At 43.4% G+C, this 12252-nt stretch overlaps 1 protein-coding gene across 2 annotated transcripts in view; it reads left to right on the top strand.

Annotated features, from left to right (window-relative positions):
- Window positions 1-6613, top strand: part of SPG21 (SPG21 abhydrolase domain containing, maspardin) — a 28502-nt gene extending 21889 nt beyond the window's left edge. The window contains exons 8-9 of one of the 2 annotated variants that reach the window (XM_023729721.1): window positions 4621-4761; window positions 5877-6613. In XM_023729721.1, the coding sequence (XP_023585489.1) occupies window positions 4621-4761; window positions 5877-5993 (258 nt within the window). In that variant the 3' untranslated portion in view covers window positions 5994-6613. The remainder of the gene's footprint in view (window positions 1-4620; window positions 4762-5876) is intronic. The other variant, XM_004374663.3, reaches the window with a different exon arrangement.
- Window positions 6614-12252: the final 5639 nt, after the last annotated feature.

Here is a 12252-nt window from a genome sequence, read left to right as displayed (position 1 = left end):
ATAGTACTCTGTTATGATTCTTTTAATTTCAGTTGGCTCTGTTGTGATATCACCCATCTCATTTCTTATTCTGGTTATTTGCTTCCTCTCCTGTTTTTCTTTTGTCAGTTTGGCCAGTGGTTTATCAATTTTGTTGATCTTTTCAAAGAACCAGCTTTTGGTTTTGTTAACTCTTTCAGTTGTTTTTCTGTTGTATTTAATTCTGCTCTAATTTTTATTAATTGCTTTCTTCTGGTGCCTGAGGGCTTCGTTCGCTGCTCTCTTTCTATTTGTTCGAGTTGCAGAGTTAATGTTTTGATTTTGGCCTTTTCTTCTTTTTGGATGTGTGAATTTATTGTTATAAATTGATCTCTGAGCTCTGCTTTTGCTGCATCTCAAAGGTTCTGGTAGGATGTATTTTCATTCTCTTTTGATTCTGTGAATTTCTTTATTCCATCCTTAATTTCTTCTGTAAGCCTGTAGTTTTTGAGCAAGGTATTGTTCAGTTTCCGTATGTTTGATTTTTTTTTTCCTTGCTTTTTCTGTTATTGATTTGTACTTTTGTGGCTTTATGATCAGAAAAGATGCTTCGTAATATTTTAGTGCTTTGGATTCTGTTAAGACTTGCTTTATGGCCTAATATGTGGTCTGTTCTGGAGATTATTCCATGTGCATTGGAAAAGAGTATACTTGGCTGCTGTTGGGTGGAGTGTTCTGTATATGTCTATGAGGTCAAGTTGGTTGATTGTAGCATTTAGCTCTTCCATGTCTTTATTGAGCTTCTTTTCTGGATGTTCTGTCCTTCACCGAAAGTGGTACGTTAAAGTCTCCTACTATTATTATGGAGCTGTCTATCTCTCTTTTCAATGCTGTTAGAGTTTGTTTTATGTATTTTGGAGCCCTGTCATTGGGTACGTAAATATTTATTATGGTTATGTCCTCCTGGTGTATTGACCCTTTAGTCATTATATAGTGTCCTTCCTTATCCTTTGTGGTGGATTTCATTTTAAAGTTTATTTTGTCACAGATTAATATTGCCACTCCTGCTCTTTTTTGAGTGTTGTTTGCTTGATACATTTTTTTCCATCCTTTGAGTTTTAGTTTGTTTAGTGTCTTTAAGGTGTGTCTCTTGTAGGCAGCATGTAGACGGATCCTGTTTTTTAATCCAGTCTGCTACTCTCTGTCTCTTTATTGGTGCATTTAGTCCGTTTACATTCAGCATACTTATTGATAGGTATGCGTTTAGTGCTGTCATTTTGATGTCTTTTTTGTGTGTGTTGTTGACTGTTTCTTTGTTCCACTTAATTTCCTGTGCTGAGTCATTTTTCTTTATTTTCTTTTCGTCTTTTTCATTGTTGTTGATTTTGTATTTGCCGAGTCTTTATATTATTCTTGTTTTTTATTTTGATATGTAGGATTGTTAGTTTCCTTTGTGGTTACCTTAATATTTACCCCTAGTTTTATAAGTTTAAACCACTCTCATTTCTTTATATTGCCTTGACTTCCTCTCCATATGAAAGATCTATGACTACATTTTTAGTCCCTCTTTTGTTTTAATGTTGTCATCTTTTACATATTGACGTCTCTGTTCCCCTATTTTCAGTGTTTTATCTGGGTTGATATCTGGTTGCTCTGTCCTGTGTTCTAGTCTTGGGTTGTTATCTGATGTTACTGATTTTCTAACCAGAGGACTCCCTTTAGTATTTCTTGTAATTTTGGTTTGGTTTTTGCAAATTCCCTAAACTTTGGTTTATCTGGAAATGCCCTAATTTCACCATCATATTTCAGAGACAGTTTTGCTGGATATATAATTCTTGGCTGGCAGTTTTTTTCCTTCAAGGCTTTATATATGTCATGCCATTGTCTTCTTGCCTGCATGGTTTCTGCTGAGTAGTCCGAGCTTATTCTTACTGACTCTCCTTTGTAGGTGACTTTTTGTTTATCCCTAAATTCTCTCTTTATCTTTGGTTTTGGCAAGTTTGATTATAATATGTCTTGGTGCCTTTCTTTTGGGATCTACCTTGTGTAGGATTTGATGAGCATCTTGGATAGATATCGTCTCATCTTTCACAGTATCAGGGAAGTTTTCTGCCAACAAATCTTCAACAATTCTCTCTGTATTTTCTGTTATCCCCCCCTCCCCATTCTGTTACTCCAGTAACTCATAGGTTGTTCCTCTTAATAGGGTCCCACATAATTCTTAGGATTTCTTCATTTTTTTTTAAATTCTTTTATCTAATTTTTCTTCAGATAAATTGGTATCAAGTGCTTTATCTTCAGTCTCACTAATTTTGACTTCCATCACCTCAGTTCTGCTCCTCAGACTTTCTATTGAGTTGTCTAATTCTGAAATTTTATTGTTCATCTTCTGGATTTCTGTTTGTTGTCTCTCTGTGGATTCTTGCAGCCTGTTACATTTATCATTATGCTCTTTTATAATCTTCTTAAGTTCCTCTGTTGCTTTGTCTTTGTGTTCCTAGGCTTGTTCTGCGTTTTGCCTGATCTCTTCCTGATCTCTTGAAGAGTTCTGTATATTAATCTTTTGTATTCTACCTCCATTAATTACAAGAAATTCTCTTTCTCTGAAAGATTTCTTGATTCTTTGTTTTGGGAGCTTGCTGAAGCCATCATGGTCTGCCTCTTTATGTGATTTGATATTGACTGTTGTCTCTGAACCATCAATGTTACTATATTTATTTATGTTTGCTTACTGTATCCTAGCTTTTTGTTTTGTTTTGTTTTGATATGCCCAAATAGGCTGCTCATGTGAGCTAGTTTGATTATTGGTGCCTTTGAAGCTCTAACATCCTGTCACCAGATGGTTAGATCTGTTACTAGGTATGTGAGCCCAGGAGTCCATTTGCTTTTCTTGTATGGATTCAGCTCAGGTGTCCAGGTAGTCAGTCACCAAGTATGTGGTGCAGGCTCTCACCTACAGTCCTAGATGGGCAGAGGTGATTGGAGTAGGCACAGGTATCTGGCTGCAGTAGGGTGTCACATGCTAAGGAAGGAAGGGGGCCAACAGCTGCACCTGTGTGTCTGGGAGGAAAGCGTATCCCTGTTGCCTAGAGTGCATAGGTGGGTGGGTTTTGCAGCCAGACTATGGGCACGCAGTGCTGTTGGCTGTAAGGACTGGGAGGCACCACTTATTTTTGGACTCCTGTCGCAGGTGGCTGGGTGGTGTGGGTGGAGCCACCAGTCATCAGGCTCCTGATGTGGGTAGGTGAGGACCCTGCTTAATGGGCAGAGTGGTATTAAATGTCACGATCCTGCCACTCCATCATATAGCTGATAAACTGCTGAAGTTAGGCTTCACGTATATACCCTGTTGTATTGTGCTAATGAGGGCCTGTGCTGTTGAAATGGGCCCACAGAGGTCTGTGCAGGGGTGAAAGGTATTCAAAGGCCATGGACCCCTTATGTCTGTGCCTAGGCAAAGGAGCTCTGTTTATGCTAAGTTCCCGGCTTAGGGGAGCTGGCAGATTATTTTTTCCTGTTTGTTAATTTATTCCCTCTCCAAGGCCGGGAGAATGGCTCACGGTGCGTGATGGGTCCTGCTGCCGGCCTGGGACCCGGTGCAGAGTGAGGAGGAGGCAGGTAAATGGGAGAGAGGTTCTTGTCAAACGGGGTGTTTTTTGATCCATGTGGTGGGTTAAATGCATGTACTTTTCTTTTGCTGATTAAGCGCTGCTTTTCACTGGTTCTGGAGGCTTGAGTAGACTGTCTGCTACTTGGTCTCTCCTGATGTAGAAAACGCGTCCTGAACACCATTGCCCGCCTCACTGCCCACGCCTTCCAATCCGGCCTGCAGGGTGCTGGTTCCTGCCGGGTCAGGTCTGGCAGCTCCTCACTGCTTCCAAACTGTCTCTCTCTCTCCCCCTGCTACTCAGTCTGATTCCTCAACTTTGCCTTTGATGTTCAGGGCTCCTAGATTGTCATATACAATTGAATCACTTCTTATTTTGGGTCTTTGTTGTAAGTGGGACCACAGGAAGCGTCTGACTACTCTGCCATCTTGGCCCTGCCTCTCTTTTCTTTTTTTTTTTTATTTTGTTGCTGTTGTTGAGAATTTCAAATCACTTTTTGAAAAACTTGTATATGTGCATGTAAAACATTAATTTATATGAGCATTGAAAATGTCTAGAGTCTTATGCTCCAAACTGCTCACAGTGGCTCCCTTGGGAAAGGACTTGCACTTTTTAGCTTTTATTCTTTTCACTTTTTTTTAAATCTTTTTTTCATAGAGCATAAATGTGTGTACTTGTTTTTAACTAATAATAAAATTAAAAATTTCCTTTGGAGCTTCATGGTCTCTTTGAAATTAATTGGCATTTTTAGTAGCTGTTATTCACCATGAATATTCTGTTAATTTAGTCAGCTACATTTGAGGAAAAGGGAAGCTCACTGTAGGATTTTTTTCCCCAAAGAATGCTAAGAGATATTTACCAGCAGAACCTGTAGCTAGTATCTTATGTCGAAGTTAGAAGTCCCCAGAGCTCCGCAGTGGGAGGTGGCTCGGGCTGCACAACTCAGCATTGTTTCTTCATGAAAAAGAATGCTGCTCATTGGGGTGGCACGTTGCAGAATGTGAGAAGAATATATTAAAATACCAGTAGGTTTCAGCCTGTGTTTTTTTAAAAGGTATTTGACCAGAGTGCACTTTCAACTGAAGCTAAAGAAGAAATGTACAAACTGTATCCCAACGCCCGGAGAGCTCACCTTAAAACGGGAGGCAATTTCCCCTACCTGTGCAGAAGCGCAGAGGTCAATCTTTATGTACAGGTAAGTCCCAGCCTGGAAGCTGGAGCAGCACGTACGGCTCAAAACATAGAAGTGCTTTTTTTTTGATGGTGGAATAAGGGAACTTTAATTCTCTGTAGGAACGAGGCATTGACTGGCTAAAAGCGGTTTACATTTTATCATTTGTAGGAAATTCAGACAGGTGTGTTAGAGACACCCACGCCACTCTCTGTCTACTATCCGTTTTCTAGGGATGGCAGGCCCACAGCCACACAGTGAGGTAGCCGTTTGGCAAAAAGTGGCCTTGCTCCTGGACACAGTGACATCCACCAAAGCAGGACACCAAACCTAGACAGGGTCAGTCTGAGTCCCGTGAAGCTACTTCTTGATCTAATTTTAATGCATTAAAAAAAAACAACTTTAGCAATACCTCTTCATCCTCTACCTAAGTGGATATTTGAAGTGGCAGTGAGAAGTGATTGCTTTTCCATTTGTCAGGAAGTATCAGGAGCCCTTAAATCAGTCATACCCTTTGATCCTATTGATACACCAATAATGTGTTTCATGGAAAGGATCCTAAACATAGAAAAACTCGATGCCCAGAGATGTTGGTCTTAATAGCAGAAGAAGGCAGGAAGGAGCTAGCTTACAGCAGAGGGGTAGGGTACATGCAGCCATTTAAGATGTTTATGGAAAGTTTAGGAGTCCCTGGGTGGTGCAGATGGTTAGATGCTGGACTACTAACCAAACGGTTGGCAGTTCAAACCCACCCATAGGTACCTCAGAAGAAAGGCCTGGTGATCTGCCTCCAGAAGGTCACAGCCTTGAAGACCCTACGGAATGCAGTTCTACTCTGCACACATGGGGTCGCCATGAGGCAGAATCGACCCCACAGCAACTAATGACAACGATGAAGAGTTTGTAGGAAGCTGGAGAGGAGTGAGGAACAAAGATCCCAGATTGTGATTTCTTAAAAATTCTTCAGTTTTTCTGTGTTTTCCAGTTTTTCTCTAATTAGCATGGGTTACTGTATAAGTTTAGAAGTATAAAACATTTATATACTGTAGTGACATTTTCCTGCCAGCTTTTTATATGAGGCAGTATACATGATGCTCTGTAATGCAGCCATTTAAAATAACAACTCTGCTTTTTTGCAGATACATTTGCTGCAATTCCACGGAACCAAATATGCAGCCATCGACCCATCCATGGTCAGTGCTGAGGAACTCGAGGTGCAGAAAGGCAACCTGAGTATCAGTCAGGAGGAGCAGTAGTTCTGGCTTTTCTGAAACCATGAGCCGACCCAGCATGTTCTTGTACAATCGGTGAAGCCCGTGTTCCCGCCCACCTCTGTTCGGGTTGGCTGAGTTCGCCGGTCATCACTGTGGTTTGGAAGTAGGACTGACTGACTGTCATCTTCATGACAGGAAGCAATTCTTCTAAGCTAGCGCAGCTGTTCCCCCTTCAGTTTTTCTAGCTTTTGAATTTGAAGAAGTCTTTTTGAAGGACTCTCATTTTTAGGATTGTGGAAATTTTGCTACCAAAAGTCTTCACCCCTGTGTTCTTAAGTGTGATTGGCAATTTCTGAGGCTTGGGATTTTGTGGGGGGTTTTCTTTTTCTTGTCTCTTTCTTTTTATGTAGTTTGCTGTAAATGCTGCATATCTAGATTGTGTATTAGAAGGACATTTGTTATGCTTTCTTGATCATAACCGTTACCAGAGTGCCAAGGCTATCACCCCATGTTTGCGCTCCTGCAAGTCAGCTGTTTTTAATTTCCAGTTAAGCACATTGGTTTGGGTTTTAGCTTTTGTCTCTCTAGCCACTACAGTCATTTGGAATAAAAATTCAATTTCATTGAGTGGCTTTTGGATCTTTGTAGCTTCCTGACTGGGCCACCCAGCCAGGACTTCCTGAGAAGCACACTGTAGTCTCTGCGGATTTGGTGTGACTTTAGGTAAGCAGGGCCCTGGTGGCACCGTGGTTGAGCGTTTGGCTGCTAACCAAAGGGTCAGCAGTTCAGCTCCACCAGCCGCTGCTTGCACACTTAGGCAGCTCCGCTCTGTCCTGTAGGGTTGCTGTGAGTTGGAATCAGCGGCAGTGGGTTTGGTGTTTTGGGGTTAGGTAAGTTATTTAATCTCCCTAAATCATAGTTTGCCCATTGTAAAATAACAGCAGTTGTCATTTATTGAACTGCTTCTATGCGCCAGCTACTTTTCATACCTTATTTTTTCTACCTCATTGGAAAATTTTAAACACAAATGAGTAGAAAAAATAGTATAATGAACTATGTCCCTGTCTTAGACTGGGTTCTCTAGAGAAGCAAAACCCGTAAAGTGTATAAATATATATAGAGAGATTTATATCAAGGAAACAGCTCACGCAGTTGTAGAGGCTGGAACGTCCCAAGTCCGTGGATCAGGGTAGAGGCCTCTCCCAAGTCACGCAGCTGCAGAAGCTGGCAAGCCCAAGATCGGCAGGTTGGAGAGCAGGGCTCCCGCTCACAGGCTACGCAGATCGATGAATCCCAGGTTCGGTAGACAAACTGACAGCTCAAGTCCCAAGAACCGGAGATGAGATGACAAGAGGCAGCCTCAGGATCCAGAGAGAGCAAAAAGCCAGAACATCTGCTTATAGTCAGACATAAGCCACACCTCCAAGGAGACTCCCTTTCATCTGATTGGCTACTCACAGTATATTCAGTCATGGGAGTGATCACATTAAAACACTGAGAATCATGGCCCAGCCAAGTTGACACACAATCTTAACCATCACAGTCCCTATCACCCAGCTTCAAAAATTATCAACTCATGGCCAATCTTGTTTCATCTCTTACACTCACTTCTTCCACACATTCCCCCATGACTGGATTATTTTAAGGCAATTTCTATTATTATTTCACCCGTAAATATTTCTATATGTACCTTTAAGAGATAAAATAGCTATAATACCACTATCACACTTTATAAATTTACCAGTAATTTCTTCATATCACCTAATACCCAGTCAGTGTCCCTACTCATTGATTGTCCCACAGATGTCTTTTTACAGCTGACTTGTTCCAGTCAGGCTCCGTACAAAGCCCACACTTGATATTTGGCTGAAATGTTTCTTAAATCTCTTTAAAACTCTAAGTTCCTCCTCCCTCCTTTTTTCTTTCCCTTGCCATTTATTTGTTGAAGAAACAGGCTCATTTGCTGGATTTGGCTGATGGCAGCCTCACGGTGTCATTTAACATGTTTCTCTGTCCCCAGTAGTTCCTATAAACTGGTAGTTAAACCTAGAGGCTTGTCTTTTTGGTAGGTACACTTCACAGGTGGAGTCATGCACTTCCCAGGCATTACCTCGGGAGGCATGTATGTCTGGTTGTCTCTGTGTTCAGGTGGGTCTGTGGGTCTGGGCCTGGTCAGCCTCACCCCAGTCACTAGAAGGTTCCCCTGATGGCGTGGCTGCTGCTGCTGGTCATTGTGCAGACACGCCATCTCAGTCTAATGTTGGTCATGCCTTTTGTGTGTACTAGCTGAAATTCGCCGAGTAAAAAAAACAAAACTCCCTTCTCAGCAACTGTTTGGTCTCTCTGAGGTACAGTTTAAGAAAAGCAGCATCAATGCTTCCTCCTGTTCGTTTACCAGTTTTCAGAACATCAAGTTGACCATAGTCTCTCAGATTTCATCCCGGCAACTATCCTAATTATACTGACTTTACAGGTGAGGTCACGGAGACTGGGAGAGGTCAATAGGCTTGCTCAGGGTCACACAGTAAGGGGTGGAACTGGGATCCAACACAGGTCTGACCGTCCCTAAAGCCAGCGACCTTTCCACTGGGCCACAGTGTCTCCTCTGACTACCGTAGGCTTGACAGGATCGTGAGTGATGGAGGCCCTTGGTAAGCCGTAAAGGCAGGGCTTGACGTTGTTTTCAACTGTTAGCATCTGAGGCTTCCTTGAGGCTGCGAGTTTTCCTGTCTGTGTTTTCACTTCCCAGCCAACCAGAGCTCTGTGGGCAGGGCCACTCCCTGTGCCCCCTGCAGCCCCTGTGTCACCCAATGCAGTCATGAACAGTTGGCAGTGCCCCCCACTCTCTGGGGGTTCTCCTTGTGTAAGCCCACACCCTGGAACAGCTTCAGGAATTCCCTGGCTGTACACCCTGCTGACCGCCAGCTATCATGTCCAGCCCTGCCTGTTTCTCAGCACAAGCCTTGAATGCCCAGCTGCCGCTTAGGCACCCAGACTCCACCTGGCAAAAGCCACACCCATGTCCCCACTGCCCAAACCTGCCCCTTCTCTACTATGCCCCATTATCTCAGTTCCTGGCATCGCTATTCCTCAGATTTCCCACCTGGAAACAGCCGTCTTGGACCCCACCCTTCAGCCCCCGTGTCTCAGGCAGATGCCGAGATGAAACTCTGGATGCGACGTTAAGGTTCAACACCTGTGAAAGGCAGATGGCTTGGGCAGAGGAAGACGTGAACTGTGATGTAGCGGCTCCTCGAAATACCAGCCACGCCACCCCATCCCCTCGGCCTCCATGTTGCCCACACACAAGTGGTGTCAGTCACCAGTGTATGAACCTTTGGGGACCTCTTGTGGAAATTAGACCATAATCTCAAAGTTCTGAAACAGGCTTTTACCATGTGCTGACAATCCGCAAACAGGAAGAAATGAGGGGAGTAACCACCAGCGATGGCCAGTGACTTCTTCACCTCAGTTCCTAAAAGTGTTTTATGGGTTCATTTTGATACATGATGTAACCCCAGGATCGACACCCACTGTCTTAGTCATCTCGTGCTGCGCTAACAGGAATACCACAAGTGGATGGCTTTAACGAAGAGAAGTTTATTCTCACTGTCCAGTAGGCTACAAGTCCAAATTCAGGGCGTCAGCTCCAGGGGAACACTTTCTCCGTCGGCTCTGGAGGAAGGTCTGCGTCATCAATCTTCTCTTGGTGTGGGAGCTTCTGTGCGCAGGAACTTTAGGTCCAAAGGACATGCTCCGCTCCTGGCGCTGCTTTCTTGGTGATATGAGGTTCCCATGTGTCTCTGCTCGCTTCTCTCTTTTATATCTCAAAAGAGATTGCATTAAGACAGTATCTAATCTTGTCAACCTCATCAGTATAACCTCATCACAGTGATAGAATTTACAACACATAAGGAGATCGCATATAATCTCATCATAGTGATAGAGTTTACAACGCATAAGGAAATCACATCAGATTACACAATCATACAACACTGGGAATCATGACCCAGCCAAGCTGACAGATATTTTGGGGGGACACAACTCAATCCATGACACCCACCTTTCCAGAAATCATTTTGGGATCTACAGGGGGAGAGAGAGAGAGACCTGGCACTACAAGGAGATACATATTTGAATAGGTTACAAGTATATATTTTGAAAAAGGAGCCCTGGTAATGCAGTGGTTAAGTGCTCAGCTGCTAACCAAAAATTCGGCAGTTTGGACCCACGAGCCGCTCAGAGGGAGAAAGAGGTGGTGGTCTGCTTCCTACAGATTTACAACCCTATCGGGCAGTTCTGCTCTGTCCTATAGGGTTGCTATGAGTTGGAATTGACTCGACAGCAACGGGATAGATTTTGAAAAGTGGGCGGGGTGGGGAATAACAGTAAACAAAGTAAATATACATTGGAAAAAGATTTAACTACGCATTTTGAAAACATTTTGAGGGTCACAGCAAGTAGTACACTCTGACAAGAGAGGCCCACGTGCATTTCCAAAAATGGAAGTCTGTTTTGTTCAGAGTTTTTAACCCTACAATATGAAACATAAAAATTTTTATTATGGGTTAGGGGACTGATTTCCAACATCCCTTCTGCACACCAGGCCCCTCACACCCCTCTTGGCCCCTCAATTCATCTCTGCCCCTCCTTCCATGTTCCTGCGTTCCAGCCACACTGTTCCCCAAATAGATTGTTGTTGTTGTCAGGGGCCGTCGAGTCTGTTCCGACTCATAGCGACCACATGTACAACAGAACGAAACACTGCCTGGTCCTCTGCCATCCTCACAATCGTTATGCTTGAGCCCATCTTTGCAGCCACTGTGTCACTCCATCTCGTTGAGGGTCTTCCCCTTTTTCGCTGACCCTCTACTTTACCAAGCATGATGTCCTTCTCCAGGGACTGATCCCTCCTGATAACATGTCCAAAGTATGTAAGATGTAGTCTCGCCATCCTTGTTTCTAAGGAGCATTCTGGTCGTACTTCTTCCAAGACAGATTCGTTCGTTCTCTTGGCCGTCCATGGTGTATTCAATACTCTTCGCCAACACCACAGTTCAAAGGCGTCAGTTCTTCGGTCTTCCTCATTCATCGTCCAGCTTTCACATGCATGTGAGCCGATCGAAAACACCATGGCTGGGGTCAGGCGCACCTTAGTCTTCAAGGTGACGTCTTTGCTTTTCAACACTTTAAAGAGACTTTTTGCAGCAGATTTTCTGGTGCAATGCATCATTTGATTTCTCGACTGCTGTTCCCATGGGGGTTGATTGTGGATCCAAGTGAAATGAAATTCTTGACAACTTCAATCTTTTCTCCATTCATCTTGGTGTTGCTTATGATCAAGTAGATACATCTCCACAAGGATGACCTTTCCTCACTACTGCCTTCTCTGTGAGCCTCTCAGACCCTCCAACCCCTTACCTTTCCTGAAGAAGAACAAATTCCACAGTTCTTTGCACACTAACCGTATTATTACAGTCATGGGTGTCTGAGTCCCTCGCTCCCACTAGACCGTAAGCTTCTGGAGGGCAGGAACAGTGGGCTCCTCATCTCTGTACCCTGGCTCCTAGCAGACCGCCTGGCACAGAATAGGCTCAATAAATATTTACTAGTGGTGGTGAGCAGAACACTTGTGCTTACACAGAACCAATCCCAAGCAGCTTGTCTGACTGGAAGTTTTGTCATAGATTTCCCAAACAAAAGAAATGAGTATTGAATTTGAGAGTTCTAAACATTTCAACTTTTTTAAGGATTTTCTTCTCTGTCTTGAAAAAAAATGCAGAACTCATCTAGATAAATGATCTAAGTCCCATGTGGTACAGAATACGGAACAGGTCCAAGAGGAGGGTTTTCCACCTCTACCCTGAACATGCGGGGAAGGAAGGGTTTAACAGCACCACGCCTGGGGATCTGAATCCCACTGCACATTGCGAGGCTGCAGGCAAGATATGCAATCTCTCGGATCATCAGGTCACTGCTGGTAAAATGGGTTGGTTTCAAAACCTCTTTTTCTTTGTTTCCTTTTTGTAAGTGTACTTTTTTTTAATACCTGAAACCCGTTGCTGTTGAGTCAATTCTGACTCATAGTGACCCTATAGGACAGAGTAGAGCTGCCCCATAGGGTTTCCAAGGAGCGCCCAGTGGATTCCAACTGCCAGCCTTTTGGTCAGCAGCTGAGCTCTTAACCACTATGCCACCAGGGTTTCCTACTTTTTTTTTTAATAAGACTTTAAATTTTAGAACAGTTTTAGGTTTACAGAAAAATGGTACAGAGTACAAAGAGTTCCCATATAATCCCTTG

Source organism: Trichechus manatus, unplaced genomic scaffold, assembly GCF_000243295.1.
Source record: "Trichechus manatus latirostris isolate Lorelei unplaced genomic scaffold, TriManLat1.0 scaffold00030, whole genome shotgun sequence".
In the NCBI taxonomy this organism is placed as follows: domain Eukaryota; kingdom Metazoa; phylum Chordata; class Mammalia; order Sirenia; family Trichechidae; genus Trichechus; species Trichechus manatus.
The sequence above is the reverse complement of the archived record's forward strand: the minus strand, read 5'-3'. Positions and strand labels throughout refer to the sequence as shown.